This window comes from Coregonus clupeaformis, chromosome 12 (assembly GCF_020615455.1).
Source record: "Coregonus clupeaformis isolate EN_2021a chromosome 12, ASM2061545v1, whole genome shotgun sequence".
NCBI classification, from domain to species: Eukaryota; Metazoa; Chordata; class Actinopteri; order Salmoniformes; family Salmonidae; genus Coregonus; species Coregonus clupeaformis.
The window spans coordinates 28,161,324-28,177,609 of NC_059203.1; the positions used below are offsets into that span (position 1 = coordinate 28,161,324).

At 42.0% G+C, this 16,286-nt stretch overlaps 1 protein-coding gene across 12 annotated transcripts in view; it reads left to right on the forward strand.

Moving 5' to 3' along the window:
• Positions 1-16,286, forward strand: part of LOC121578155 (calcium-dependent secretion activator 1-like) — a 148,708-nt gene that overhangs the window by 112,250 nt on the left and 20,172 nt on the right. For 5 of the 12 annotated variants that reach the window (XM_045223790.1, XM_045223791.1, XM_045223783.1 and 2 more), the window contains exons 12-18: positions 184-195; positions 5,661-5,797; positions 6,674-6,861; positions 7,864-7,965; positions 8,079-8,142; positions 8,346-8,469; positions 11,256-11,324. In XM_045223790.1, coding sequence (XP_045079725.1) covers positions 184-195; positions 5,661-5,797; positions 6,674-6,861; positions 7,864-7,965; positions 8,079-8,142; positions 8,346-8,469; positions 11,256-11,324 — 696 coding nt within the window. Of the gene's footprint in view, positions 1-183; positions 196-5,660; positions 5,798-6,673; positions 6,862-7,863; positions 7,966-8,078; positions 8,143-8,345; positions 8,470-11,255; positions 11,325-12,867; positions 12,904-16,286 lie in introns of all 12 variants that reach the window. The other 7 variants (XM_045223792.1, XM_045223785.1, XM_045223788.1 and 4 more) reach the window with 4 other exon arrangements.

The window sequence follows — 16,286 nt, forward strand, 5'->3', positions numbered from 1 at the left end:
CTCTCTCATGTTGGTACAGGTTGTTGTTTTTTGAGTTGTGTTTTTCTTCCTCATGCTTTGCTTGTTACCCCTCTTTAGTATTGCAGCTGCTAGGTCAGGGTATCTCGTGTTTGCTCTCCTCCAGCCTTGTTGCTAGTCTTTATGTTATTCTGGTTTGTCCCTTCTTACCCCGCTGTCTTCTAGCTGGACTTAAGGGTAAGTGCTTCCCTGTAGCCGGCACAGCTCAGATAATCCCAGACGATTATCTGACAAATGCAACGTGCTTTCTCTCCTCTTTCCTTATCCTCCTCCTCCTAAATCTCCTCGCTTCATGTCTTTAGACATTAGTAGATAATGTCTTTTTATGTATGATTTCTCCTCAATTTGACATTTGAAGTGCCTATAAGCTTACATTCTTGACAGTTTAGGATGCATGTATTTGATTCTTAAGCTTATAATTTGGCTCAGTAATGATTCTACTTTATATTATGGTTATTATGATGATTTTTTTGCATAATTGCCTTCTCTCCTTAATCTTATTGGTGTTCAAGGACCCCTCAGAGTAAAGCATAGAGATCACCCCATGTGACATGATGCCATCAGAAAATAAAATACACAAAATGGCTACTAGTTGTGACTCCATCAACAGTTATGTAAATTCAATACACATTTGAATTTAATTTCATATATTTGAATTTTAGAGAGCAGTAGTGGACAGTCCCATTTTTTCCTAATGGAACTTCAGGGCTTGTAATCAAGCTTGTTTTGTTTTAGAAAACGTTTTTCACACCATTAACAAATGATAGAACATTTCCATATTGTTAAATACATTTTTCAAAGAGTAGAGCAGTTGGAAAGCTGTGACGTTGGACATTTTGGTTGAGATTAGTTTGGACCCTTTTAGCAGGGTAACCTGATTCCTCTATGCTAACATGGGTCATGCTTTACTATCGAGGGCTCAATTACTTTTAGTTATTTTATTTTGTCCTCTGTTCTCGAGAGTTGGCAAATATGTACGCAGAGTATTCTGAATGCCAATCACAAGGAGTAGCCATTGCCACCCCTTACCATACAATACTCTGGATGATCCCCCTTAGTAGATGGGCCTGTAGACAGCAGCTAGCCCCCCATAGGAGCACCTTTAGGAGGGAACAGATCTCATTTTGGTTTATTTTGATTGCCCTTTTGCCTGAACAGGGGAACACCTTTGTCATGTATTATTCCGTTGATGGAATTACAGGAATTTTTATTTTTATTTCCCCTCTGCCATCTCCAAAAGAATGATCTAGTTTTTGCATCTGTCGGCTTGATGCTATATACCCATGTACTTGCATCAAATTGTATTGCTACCCTGTTAGAGATACTCCGGTAGTTGGTATGCCTGTTAGTTGTGCTCTGTAAAGATCATGAATACACTGCAACATACTCAAGTATTGTCAACTTGCAAATGCCAAGAGAAAAAGGAATGCCCCAAAAAATGGAATCCAGATGTTGAAAATGGATCTGCAGATGCATGACATGTTTTGAAAGCACAATGAAAAGTCAAACTGTTCTATTTTGTCAGTGAGTATTTATTAATGACAGTATTTGCCTATATTCATTATGGAAAAACAATCCAGTCTTTTGAACCAACCATCTTGTCTTTAGATGACGTCATCATCGATAAGAACTCACAAAATATGAAAATGTCCCCCCATAGTCCATTCAGTCTATTATTCCAAATTACTCCATTTCCTCATTTAAAACAAACAGAAGAGATATTCCCCACACCATCACTCTGCCCCTATTGCAAACTTTCTTTCACCCTCACCCTGTAACTCTCCCACCCCTTCTACTATCACTTCCTCCCCCACTTTCCTGGCATTGTCTGTTTGTCCCTCATCTATTTCTCTCTCTTTGTCTAAGTCGTTCTCAGTCTCTTTCTTTCTTTCTTTCTTTCTTTCTTTCTTTCTTTCTTTCTTTCTTTCTTTCTTTCTTTCTTTCTTTCTTTCTTTCTTTCTTTCTTTCTTTCTTTCTCTCTCTCTCTCTCTCTCTCTCTCTCTCTCTCTCTCTCTCTCTCTCTCTCTCTCTCTCTGTCTGCTCTCTCTCTCTGTCTGTCTCTCTCTGTCTCTCTGTCTCTCTGTCTCTGTGTCTCTATGTCTCTCTCTCTGCTCTCTCTCTCTCTGTCTCTCTCTCTCTCTGTCTCTCTCTCTCTCTCTCTCTCTCTCTCTCTCTCTCTATCTCTCCTCTCTCTCCTGTCTCTCTCTCTCTGTCTCTCTCTCTCTCGGCTCTCTCTCTGTCTCTGTCTCTCCTCTCTCTCTCTCTCTCTGTCTCTCTCTCTCTCTGTCTCTCTCTCTCTCTCTCTCTCTGTGCTCTCTCTCTCTCTCTTCTCCCTCTCTCTCTCTCTCTCTCTCTCTCTCTCTCTCTGTCTGTCTGTCTGTCTCTCTCTCTGTCTGTCTGTCTGTCTGTCTGTCTCTCTGCTCTCTCTCTCTCTCTCTCTCTCTCTCTCTCTCTCTCTCTGTCTCTGTCTGTCTCTCTCTGTCTCTGTCTGTCTCTCTCTGTCTCTGTCTGTCTCTCTCTCTCTGTCTCTCTCTGTCTCTCTGTCTCACTGTTCACCCTCTGTTTCCTCTTACCCCTTTCATCCCACTCTTACCCCCCTCACTTTTGAACTCTATCTCCCCCTACAACATTTATTTTTCTATCACATCTATAATTTCTTCCATGTCTCTCACCCCACTCTCACCCCTCTCTCACCCCACTCTCACCTGTCTCTTACCCTGTGCTTACCCCTCTCTCTCTTTTTAATTTGTGGTAGGGACTTTTTTTTCAGTGCCTAGAGAAACCAGGGATACATAGTCTGTTGGTCTAGTCCACTCATTTGAACGATTAAGAAACAAAACATCTCCTAATTGTACACTATAGAAGCCATTGAACATATAGCTATCCTATCCTCAGCCGTGGCCCTCCATCCTCCTTTTATCTCTCCCTTTCTCTGAACATGGGACTGACAGATGTCACTTGAGTTGACAGTTGGTGATGCTATAGTAACCCTCCTCCCAGCCAAACCAAGCCCACCCCCTTATCCACATGCCCCGCCCCCCTCACATCATCCTCACTCTTTTCAGTGTCACACAATTGGACATGACATCTGTCACTCACCCACGAACATCAACCCCTCTCTCATCTCTATATTGAGTCCCCCTCTTCATGCACATGTCCTCTCATCACTGATAGTTTGAGATCTGACTATTGATATTATGCATCTCTGGGAAATGGGAGCAATATGTGGGCATGTCTCATTTTTAATCAGGTACTGGTGATATTCTGCTTTTAGGCTTCTCATCAATGTTTTTATTACATGAGGGTATTCTAGTCATTATTGTCATGACAGACAGAACACATACTGTTGTTTCAGAATTAGGTCATACAGTGAGGGAAAAAAGTATTTGATCCCCTGCTGATTTTGTATGTTTGCCCACTGACAAAGAAAGATCAGTCTATCATTTTAATGGTAGGTTTATTTGAACAGTGAGAGACAGAATAACAACAAAAAAATCCAGAAAAACACATGTAAAAAATGTTATAAATTGATTTGCATTTTAATGAGGGAAATAAGTATTTGACCCCCTCTCAATCAGAAAGATTTCTGGCTCCCAGGTGTCTTTTATAGAGGTAACGAGCTGAGATTAGGAGCACACTCTTAAAGGGAGTGCTCCTAATCTCAGCTTGTTACCTGTATAAAAGACACCTGTCCACGGAAGCAATCAATCAATCAGATTCCAAACTCTCCACCATGGCCAAGACCAAAGAGCTCTCCAAGGATGTCAGGGACAAGATTGTAGACCTACACAAGGCTGGAATGGGCTACAAGACCATCGCCAAGCAGCTTGGTGAGAAGGTGACAACAGTTGGTGTGATTATTCGCAAATGGAAGAAACAAGGCAGCTGGGACCATAGTCACCAAGAAAACAATTGGTAACACACTACGCCGTGAAGGACTGAAATCCTGCAGTGCCCGCAAGGTCCCCCTGCTCAAGAAAGCACATATACATGCCCATCTGAATGATTCAGAGGAGAACTGGATGAAAGTGTTGTGGTCAGGTGAGACCAAAATGTAGCTCTTTGGCATGAACTCAACTCGCTGTGTTTGGAGGAGGAGGAATGCTGCCTATGACCCCAAGAACACCATCCCCACCGTCAAACATGGAGGTGGAAACATTATGCTTTGGGGGTGTTTTTCTGCTAAGGGGACAGGACAACTTCACCGCATCAAAGGGACGATGGACGGGGCCATGTACCGTCAAATCTTGGGTGTGAACCTCCTTCCCTCAGCCAGGGCATTGAAAATGGGTCGTGGATGGGTATTCCAGCATGACAATGACCCAAAACACACAGCCAAGGAAACAAAGGAGTGGCTCAAGAAGAAGCACATTAAGGTCCTGGAGTGGCCTAGCCAGTCTCCAGACCTTAATCCCATAGAAAATCTGTGGAGGGAGCTGAAGGTTCGAGTTGCCAAACGTCAGCCTCGAAACCTTATTGACTTGGAGAAGATCTGCAAAGAGGAGTGGGACAAAATCCTTCCTGAGATGTGTGCAAACCTGGTGGCCAACTACAAGAAACGTCTGACCTCTGTGATTGGCAACAAGGGTTTTGCCACCAAGTACTAAGTAATGTTTTGCAGAGGGGTCAAATACTTATTTTCCTCATTAAAATGCAAATCAATTTATAACATTTTTGACGTGCGCTTTTCTGGATTTTTTAGTTGTTATTCTGTCTCTCACTGTTCAAATAAACCTACCATTAAAATTATAGACTGAGAATTTCTTTGTCAGTGGGCAAACGTACAAAATCAGCAGGGGATCAAATACTTGTTTCTCCCTCACTGTACATGCTAGCGTCTCCTGTGCTTTCTTATGGTTCTCTGTCCTCAACTTATACACTGGAGTTTAAAATCTATTTAACAATCATACAACACTAACCAAATACCGTCAAAACATGGGCACTCGTTACTCGACCAGCTCCCAGAATGCATTTATAAGAAGATAAGCAGTTCCCTAGAGGCTAGCGTGTCCGCTACCCAACCTTTATCAAAACGTTTTTCCCCCTGTAGAATAGAAAACTCTTCTTACAACCGACTAGCCTTTATCCTTAAAACAGAGCTATTTGTTCATCTAAATAATTTAAGAAATCACTCTGTTCTCTGATTTCTGTTTTTGTTTTTCAGCACACGACCCATCATTGGTCAGGAACTGAGTGACATTCACCAATCAATCGCGAATGGCAGAATCTATTGAATACAAATTACGAATGAGATTTGCATCCTATTCAATATTTTGGATCTAATATGCCTAAAATGGTAGCCATTTAAATGTTAACAACACATACAGCAAAAAGCTGCATGCCAGCCTACACATACTACAGTAAAACAAACCACTGGTCCCATTGAGCTTAGATACAGAATCACATCAGTAGGACAGTCCAGAACAGTTCTATGGACTCTGTCTAATATGATGCAAGTTGACAATGTAAAGCTGTAAGTGTTTATAATTTGCCATAGCAGGAGCTCTAGTCAGACACACCCAGTGTTGTGTGTTGTGTTGATGTAGAGAGATATGCTATACTATTTCTCTGTGCTTCACTGATGCCCTTTTCCTATGAATCCTGTCCTTTTCCCTGTGCTGGTTGGCTGGTTGGACACACAGACGCAGACAGAGCTCAGAAGCACGGCATGGATGAGTTTATCTCGGCTAATCCCTGCAGTTTTGACCACGCCTCACTGTTCGAGATCGTCCAGAGGCTCACGTTGGACCACAGGCTCAATGACACCTTCTGCTGCCTGGTGAGTGTCATTCTCCGTACCCACAGTACCGTTGAATGACAATAAATACATAAATAAAATGTTTTCCCAAAAGCATCTTAAGGCTAAATTCATCGTAAGAACCTTCATAGGAGCAAATCTCCAAACTGTTTGCCAAAACCATTGTTACTAAAGTAGCACTTGAAAACGCTCATTATTTACCGACTGCCTCAGACCACTCATAGAACTGCTAAGTGCGTCGTTAGATGCATTCAATTGAGTTCTGTTTTGCTAATTGTAGGCTACTGTCAATATATTTAATGATATGTAACAACATGTGCGCAATGATGTGCCAAATCTTGATTTAGTCCATTATTGTAGGGTAAGCATTAGAATAAGCTGCCTCAATATGTGCAGCCATAAGTGATCATATCTTTCTAGGACCTGATCCGTAGTGAGTATTGTGGAATAATTATAATGTTAAGGTAAGATTTGAATGGAGAAAGCTGATCCGAGAGCAGCAATGCCTTTCTTTCGATCCAATCAGCATCAACACTATGCCTCAATGACGCACTTAGCAAACGTTCTCTATGCGTGGTGTTTTGGGAAACACGTTACATCTTCGACCGTTGTAGGAAAGATGTAATTGTTAAAACACTCGTAAGCCTAAGTTCCATCGCTATCGGGAAACCAGGCCCTGGGCACTAAAAGGTTCCTTTTTTTAAATGCAAAAATTCTCTCACAGAGTGATGCTAGGGCCAAGGTCATGGTTCAGTTTGGGCCAGGTGTTTGTTTGTGATTCAGATCATGGTGCTAACATGCTAAAAACTATCTTATGTGGTGTTTAAGGGATGGTTCAACCCGGGTTAGGGGTTCAAATCTAAAGTGTTAAACCCCCCTCTCTGATCTGGTGTGTAGGGATGGTTCAGCCCGGGCCAGGTGTTTGTCCTGGATGAGTACTGCTCCAGGAATGGCGTGCGGGGGTGTCACAGACACCTGGGTTACCTAGGCGACCTGCTGGAGAGGGCGGACAGAGGAGCCATGATCGACCCCACCCTGCTGCACTACAGCTTTGCTTTCTGCGCCTCCCATGTCCACGGAAACAGGTAACATCTACACCCCATTCAACCCAGATCTCCTGCTCGCCAATCCAAAGTCTTCACATTAGACCAAGAGGAAATGCTCAAGGTCCGAGGGCGGCACTGGGCTTACATGTCTCAGGCAGGGCTACATCCTCACAAGAGCATTATTCTAAATCACCACCATAGTCTATGGCAAGAGAGATGGCTAAACTTCAAATCTCAAATACACACTCAGAGGTCTTCAAATGAAAGCAGAAGAGAAGGAAGGAAGGAAAGAAGAGCTGGCTATAGTGAGAGAAGACAAGGGTCAGAGTCCTCAAAAGCATCAGAGCATCTTTTCTTATTGTTTTATGATTTCCCATTGTTATTGTCATTAATGTTTTGCATATGATTTATTATGATTTTGATCATTTTGTACTGTGTGTTATCATGTTATCATTTTGTACTGTGTGTTATCATGTTGTTATCTCATTTTTTACTAATCAGTTACATATACTTTGGTTTCCACCCTTCTCTTTCTCCTTTTCCGTCCTTGTCTTTTGCTGCCTTGTTCAGTCTCATGATGTCGATGTTGCTCATCCTCCCATGCATTCCTATGAAGTCAGAGAGGGCAGCTGTTACTGGGGGCCACTGATGGGTTGTGGGGGACCCTGGGACCCAAGCGGCCCCCAGACCCTAGAACCAGGGGCTGCAGGCTCTAAAAGGGGAAGAAAATATATGAAGTTTAGAAAGAAAAGGGAATCCAAATTGCAGCTCGTCCAAGAGCCCATCAGGTACGATACTGTACTGTATAAGAACAAAAATTGAAGGTTGGTAAACATGCTAAAGAATGATTCTGTTTCACTCACACAAGCAGCAGTAAAATCATGGAGAACTAAATTATGACACTGTTTTGGTGCAAATTGTTGTCTTGTTCCTTTTTTGATGGGCTCTAACTGGTGGCTCTGCAACCACATGATTGGCTGGGCTGATGTTGTGTTTGCATTGTGTTTATGTTTTTTTTGTATTGTATAACGTCATCCTCAGGCCTGATGGACTGGGAACAGTGAAGGTGGATGAGAAGGAGCGCTTTGAAGAAATCAAAGAGCGGTTGCGGGTGATCCTGGAACACCAGATCACTAACTTCAGGTGCCTGCTGGTCATCCATCCATCCGGCTTCATCTATTGTTTTGTTCATCATTGTTATTTTTTCCCTAGTGAGTTTTATTTCATTGTGATTCTACTCGCTTATCTTCCTGTAGATATTGTTTCCCGTTTGGCCGTCCAGAGGGAGCGCTGAAGGCCACTCTGTCTTTGCTGGAAAGGGTTTGTACATTTAGATGACTACAATCTTTTCTTTCTCATTTTACAGAAACTTTGCAGGTCATGAATGATTCACATCTCATTGCTCATATAAGCTCATATATATGCTTGAAAAAGGAAATTGAAAATGAAAACTTGTAAGCTAAACTGTAATTCAGTGGCTAGACTCTAAGGAAGGCTTGTCCTGCCCTGTTTCTCACTTTCAGGTGCTGATGAAGGACATTGTGACTCCCGTCCCACAAGAGGAAGTGAAGGGAGTCATCCGTAAATGTCTGGAGCAGGCAGCTCAGCTCAACTACGCAAAAATCACAGAATATGCTCAAATCGAAGGTAATTATCCCTCATTTACATATACAGACATACCTTCAAAATGCAATAGCAGTTACCTCTGTTGGTAAATGATTGGTTGTTGTTGCTATGAAACCTGTGACTGATTGTTTTTCTTTTGATGATTGTAACTATTCATTAATGACCTCTTTAAGTACTTTAGTGACTTTTGAGTCATTCTGGTGGTGTCTATGTGGAACAGGTGAGTCAACCATTCTACTCTCTTTTAGAAGTGACTTGTCTTGTACACTTTGATTCATATTTTAGCATCCTACAGTGGGAATAATTTCAAGATGAACCTGGACAAGAAAACGAGTACTGAAGAAACATACTAATACAGTGAGGGGAAAAAAGTATATGATCCCTTGCTGATTTTGTACGTTTGCCCACTGACAAAGACATGATCAGTCTATAATTTTAATGGTAGGTTTGTTTGAACAGTGAGAGACAGAATAACAACAAAAAAATCCAGAAAAATGCATGTCAAAAATGTTATAAATTGATTTCCATTTTAATGAGGGAAATAAGTATTTGACCCCTCTGCAAAACATGACTTAGTACTTGGTGGCAAAACCCTTGTTGGCAATCACAGAGGTCAAACACGGCGAGTTGAGTTGAAGCCAAAGAGCTCGAATTTGGTCTCATCTGACCACAACACTTTCACCCAGTTCTCCTTTGAATCATTCAGATGTTCATTGGCAAACTTCAGACGGCCCTGTATATGTGCTTTCTTGAGCAGGGGGACCTTGCGGGCGCTGCAGGATTTCAGTCCTTCACGGCGTAGTGTGTTACCAATTGTTATCTTGGTGACTATGGTCCCAGCTGCCTTGAGATCATTGACAAGATCCTCCCGTGTAGTTCTGGGCTGATTCCTCACTGTTCTCATGATCATTGCAACTCCACGAGGTGAGATCTTGCATGGAGCCCCAGGCCGAGGGGGATTGACAGTTATTTTGTGTTTCTTCCATTTGCGAATAATCACACCAACTGTTGTCACCTTCTCACCAAGCTGCTTGGCGATGGTCTTGTATACCATTCCAGCCTTCTGTAGGTCTACAATCTTGTCCGTGACATCCTTGGAGAGCTCTTTGGTCTTTGCCATGGTGGAGAGTTTGGAATCTGATTGATTGATTGCTTCTGTGGACAGGTGTCTTTTATTGTTATTCTGTCTCTCACTGTTCAAATAAACCTACCATTAAAATTATAGACTGATCATTTCTTTGTCAGTGGGTAAACGTACAAAATCAGCAGGGGATCAAATGATTTTTTCCCTCACTGTATATCTTATTTTAATTTTTTTTTACCAGAAATGTGGATTACATTTTCCCCACATGATAAATTCAAGAGGAGCAGTTTATACAGTATTTTTCCATTTGACAGATTGGTTGTCACTTGTTTGTCACTCAGCCATTTGTCTCCCCTTTGTTTCAGGCAGGCTGCTTTAGCTGTGGTGTTCTGTAATCTACTGTACTTTACTCTACTGTACTGTACAGTACTCTACTGTACTCTAATGTACTGTACTCTACTCTACTGTACTGTACTCTACTGCACTCTACTGTACTGAACTGTACTGTACTGTACTCTACTGAACTGAACTGTACTGTACTGTACTCTACTGTATTTTCTGTACTGTCGGTGAAGTTGGCTTTCTGTAGAGGTGTTGTGAGTAAAAATGCATTCAAATCCAAAGTTTTTGATTAAAGCCCTGTTGATGTACTGGCCTGGCCCCCCTCTCTCTGTACCTTGACTCTAGCTGTATCCTGGCCTCTGGCATGTGGTGATTTAACAGTATAGAGCTGCAGTATATATTATAGATCTACAGCAGATCTCCCCTCCCTAACCCACTACTCCTTTCTGACCGTATCGTTACCCTAGACTCCAGGGCCTACAAACTAAGATTTATAAAAATAAATCTTACTTGGCCCTGCCTCTCTTCTTCTCCTTTCCTAGGGACCCTTGTCCTTCTCTCCCTCTCCTTTCCCCCTCTTTCTCCTTCTCCCTTTCCTTCCCCTATTCCACCAGCGGACCACTGCCCTCCTATCACTAGTCCTCTGCTGTCCTCTTCCTCCCTCTCCTCTTATTGGCTTCACCACATTTATCACCTCACATTTCTGTGATACTTGGTTTTGAAGCCAATGAAAAAGAATGCTGGGATTGGACAAAGACAACCCAGCATCTGTCACCTGCATGTGCTACAGGACATTATGGAAAGGTTTGTCTTCATAGGCATGGACTAGTCACTACATATCACAATTTACCTTTAGAAACAGCCTTTTTGGAAATGCCATATACAGTACTCTATTCTTGCTTGCATAACACCATTTTGGTTTCCCTACAAAGTCATATGCATAGCTTGCATTGACATGCATGTCAACAGGTTGAACCAAAACGTGTAGTCAATACCTAGAAAGATATTCTTAGGGTGCCAAAGATACTAGGGTGTTTATCCCTTACTATCTGGAAAATATATCAAGTAGACAAGAAAATAGTGCTAAAACACTAATTATTGGACCCAGTCATCCCTAGTCCCAACCAAGTCAATACTCCCATGGTTGTGTTCATTAGGCCACCAAATGGAAGAAAACTAACTGAAACAGCGAAGATGTACCCGGACATGTCCAATAAGAAAGGTTTTGTTTTGTTTTCTGTTACAAAAAGTTTTACTATGGTGTGTCCTAATGAACATGACCCAGGACAATTCTCTGCCTTCCCATCTCCTCTGACATTTAACCTCTCACCCTATCCTCTGACCCCAGCCTCTTGCATGTCCCAATCCTCCTCTTTTGTAGGGAGAAAGAGGGAAATGTTTGAGCACCCTGTCTTCTGCTTGGCGTCACAAGTGATGGATTTAACCATCCGTGAGTACCTACCTCATCCTCCCTGTTTCTCCTCCCTCCCTCTTTTAACCTTCTTTGACCACATCACCCCCTCCCTCCTTCCCTCCCTCCCTCACTCCCCTCAGCGATGTCCACTCCTCCTTCCTCCTCTGTGCTTGTTTTTAGTCTATCGCTCATGTCTGTGAGAGCGAGTGGGGAGAGAGAGAGTCAGTCTTGTCTGTGGAGATCTGTCTGAGGAACCACTGCAGCACTGCAGCAGCCCTACTACCAGGGACCTACAGTTACCCATATGTCTGTGACCCACATGAATGATCTGTCGGTCTGGTCTGTAAGCTTCTTTCTTTTGGTTGGACATATGCCCATGCCCACCCATGTGACTTGAATGCATTTTTTACTTTGCTTCTGTGTTATCTCCTTCAGTCGTCTGATCATGTGTCAGTGAGTGGTACGCTCGCCACACTGCGCTGTGCGCTGGGACAGACAGGTATGATGCTATTTCACTGCCAGAGACAGATATGGAGGCAGTAGAACAGAGCAGAACCTGCAGGCAGAGCTACAATACCAGGAGGACAGAAATGATTGGGTGTATGCATACAGAGTTCCTATAATATGTGTTTTAACTCAGCTCAACTCAATCCACCACCGGTCAATGTGTCCTGTCTTTGGTTCGAGCAGCTGTTGTTCGTCTTATGTCTAAGTTTACGATGGTCTAAAGCTGTCTGTCTGTCACTGTTAACTGCATCCTGTTGTTGTTGCTTCTTTAATGTTGACTTCTCCTCAGGCTAATGTCTCAGCGTTTCAGAGTGTCTGTACCTACCTGTATGTCTGTGGAGTTTTGTCAACTACTGTAGCTACCTAACACATTCAACTAGTGTAGCTACCTAACACATTCAACTACTGTAGCTACCTAACACATTCAACTACTGTAGCTACCTAACACATTCAACTAGTGTAGCTACCTAACACATTCAACTACTGTAGCTACCTAACACATTCAACTACTGTAGCTACCTAACACATTCAACTACTGTAGTTACCTAACACATTCAACTACTGTAGCTACCTAACACATTCAACTACTGTAGCTACCTAACACATTCAACTACTGTAGCTACCTAACACATTCAACTACTGTAGCTACCTAACACATTCAACTACTGTAGTTACCTAACACATTCAACTACTGTAGCTACCTAACACATTCAACTACTGTAGCTACCTAACACATTCAACTAGTGTAGCTACCTAACACATTCAACTACTGTAGCTACCTAACACATTCAACTACTGTAGCTACCTAACACATTCAACTAGTGTAGCTACCTAACACATTCAACTACTGTAGCTACCTAACATATTCAACTACTGTAGCTACCTAACACATTCCCTCAGAGTTCTGGGAAGTTTCCAGAGTTCTCTCTAAAGGTCAAAGGTCAGATGGAGAAGCGTAAAGCATAACATATTTTCTCTCTCTTCTGGAAGATAAACTAATAACCATGGTGTTATAAACCTAAATATCTCCTCTTTTCTCTTTTTTGTCTTTCTTTTCTCTCTCTCTTTCAAGTTGAGAAAGATAAAAAGCCAGATCCAAATGATCCAGGTGAAGCCCTGTTTGACTTTTAGCTTAGCCCCAATACACACCTACCCTAAACACACACACACACACACACACACACACACACACACACATGTAAACATATACAATACATACAGTGAGGGAAAAAAGTACGTTTGCCCGCTGACAAAGAAATTATCAGTCTGTAATTTTAGTGGTAGGTTTATTTGAACAATGAGAGACAGAATAACAACAACAAAATTCAGAAAAACGTATGTCAAAAATTTTATAAATTGATTTGCATTATAATGAGGGAAATAAGTATTTGATTCCCTATCAATCAGAAAGTTTTCTGGCTCCCAGGTGTCTTTTATACAGGTAACGAGCTGAGATTAGGAGCACACTCTTAAAGGGAGTGCTCCTAATCTCAGTTTGTTACCTGTATAAAAGACACCTGTCCACAGAAGCAATCAATCAATCAGATTCCAAACTCTCCACCATGGCCAAGACCAAAAAGCTCTCCAAGGATGTCAGGGACAAGATTGTAGACCTACACAAGGCTGGAATGGGCTACAAGACCATCGCCAAGCAGCTTGGTGAGAAGGTGACAACAGTTGGTGCGATTATTCGCAAATGGAAGAAACACAAAATAACTGTCAATCTCCCTCGGCCTGGGGCTCCATGCAAGATCTCACCTCGTAGAGTTGCAATGATCATGAGAACGGTGAGGAATCAGCCCAGAACTACACGGGAGGATCTTGTCAACGATCTCAAGGCAGCTGGGACCATAGTCACCAAGAAAACAATTGGTAACACACTACGCCGTGAAGGACTGAAATCCTGCAGCGCCCGCAAGGTCCCCCTGCTCAAGAAAGCACATATACAGGCCCGTCTGAAGTTTGCCAATGAACATCTGAATGATTCAGAGGAGAACTGGGTGAAAGTGTTGTGGTCAGATGAGACCAAAATCGAGCTCTTTGGCATCAACTCAACTCGCCGTGTCTGCAAAGAGGAGTGGGACAAAATCCCTCCTGAGATGTGTGCAAACTGTGTGGCCAACTACAAGAAATGTCTGACCTCTGTGATTGCCAACAAGGGTTTCGCCACCAAGTACTAAGTCATGTTTTGCAGAGGGTTCAAATACTTATTTCCCTCATTAAAATGCAAATGGTATTATAACATTTTTGACATGCGTTTTTCTGGATTTTGTTGTTGTTATTCTGTCTCTCACTGTTCAAATAAACCTACCATTAAAATTATAGACTGATCATGTCTTTGTCAGTGGGCAAACGTACAAAACCAGCAGGGATCAAATACTTTTTTCCCTCACTGTACATCATGTAACCACATACACATTTTAAACACACATAAACCCTTTCAAATTCCCCCTCATGTCTTGGCATGACAACATTTAGCACACTAATATTTGTGGAGAGATTGTACTACTTTATAACAACATACTGGGATAATATATAGATGCATTCATTAAATGATTTTCCATTGTTTTTCCTGATGCTATGATAGATGTATTGAATAAAGCAAAATACATCAGCAACTTAAGCAAAACAATCTCTCACAAATATGCACATAAAAGGTAGCATCTCCAATGTGTTGAGAGACATAATGCAATACGAGTTTGCTTAAATATACCTGGCTATCAGTATTCAAATACACAATGAGGAAAACTCTGAATTATTAAAAATTATTACATTTGTATAGAAAAGAGATGGGTCCATTCTCTGATAACATTATATATTTCATAAAACAGTTGAACACATTGGATATGGATGAAGTATGATACAATGATAATCACTACATTATCATTCTGCTGATTATACTTCAGTGTAAGGTCTAAGGACCAACATAAAGGCTCTGTAAGGAGTCCTCTGCCATTCCTCTGGCACTGCATGATCTCTCGTTAGCCTTGTGAAGTATGATGTGTGGTCCAGGGTCCTTTTGGCATGCACGGCTACTTAGTAGTCCAGGTAGTACATAGCATAGAGCAGGGTTCCCCAACTGGCGGCCCAGGTGGTTTTATTTTGCCCCCCCAAGTATTCTTAGCAAAAAAAAATACAAAATAATAATAATAATAATAATAAGACTGTAAAAACACCAGGAAATCCCCAAGTGATTTTAATTTAAGAAATCTGTTCCCAAGTATTTCCACGCATAATAGAGAGACAGGTGATCATATACAAATGTAAGCAAGGTTTGAAATGATTAGTCAAACATTATATCTGTTTGGGCTTCTTGCGGTCAATTTGCAGTCTACAAATTATTTGTAATTATGTTCCGGCCCCCCGACCATCCGCTCCAGAAAAAATCGTCCGCAGCTGAATATACTTGATGATTCCTAGCATAGAGTAAATGACGTGTGACTAAAATATTATGAGAATAAATAGGCTACATTGAAAGTATATTTTCAACATTTAGACATATATGATAAACATGATATGATGAAATTATAATTTACCAATATTAACTCTGTATTAACTCCTTATTTCAAATTAATTTGAGCCGTCCAATTAAATGTCCTGATGTTTTGCTCATTTTGCCACATTATTGTAAATGTTCTGAATACCTCATTTCACCATATTCAATTGTCCAAACTCATTTTATGTCAGCAGATAATATGTATATGAAAAAAAGTCTCCAGGTACACCCTAGATCAGGGTTCTTCAATTCTGGTCCTGGAGGGCCGAAACACTTCTGTTTTTTATTTCTACCTGGTAGTTAATTGCACTCACCTGGTGTCCCAGGTCTGAATTGGCCCCTGATTAGAAGGAGAGAATGAAAAACAGAGGTGTTTCGGCCCTCCTGTCACGTTCGTTGAATGACGGGACAGACCAAGGCGCAGCGTGATATACGTACATGTTTATTTAACTTAATAAACACTCTACAAAACAATAAACGAAACGAAACGAAACATGAAGTCCAAGGTAGCACACACAACATACCTTACACGAAACAAGATCCCACAACTACACAGTGCCAATAGGCTGCCTAAGTATGATCCCCAATCAGAGACAACGAGCGACAGCTGCCTCTGATTGGGAACCACACCGGCCAACATAGAAATACACATACTAGATAGAAAACATAGAACTACACAACATAGAATATACACACCCTGACTCAACAAATAAGCATCCCCTGAGTCAGGGCGTCACAGTACCCCCCCAAAGGTGCAGACTCTGACCGCACAACATAAACATAACAGGGTAGGGGCCGGGTGGGCATTCCGCCTCGGAGGCGGATCCGGCTCAGGGCGTGACGACCTCTCACTCTTCGCCTCCCTGTTGCGCCCCTGGTCTGGTCTAGACCTCGGCACGTTGCTTCCCCTCTCCTTCCTCCCACGATACGCCAGGCCCAGTCTGGACCCTGGTGTGGGAGACCCGAACCTGGAGAGGGGCTGACGTCATGGTCTG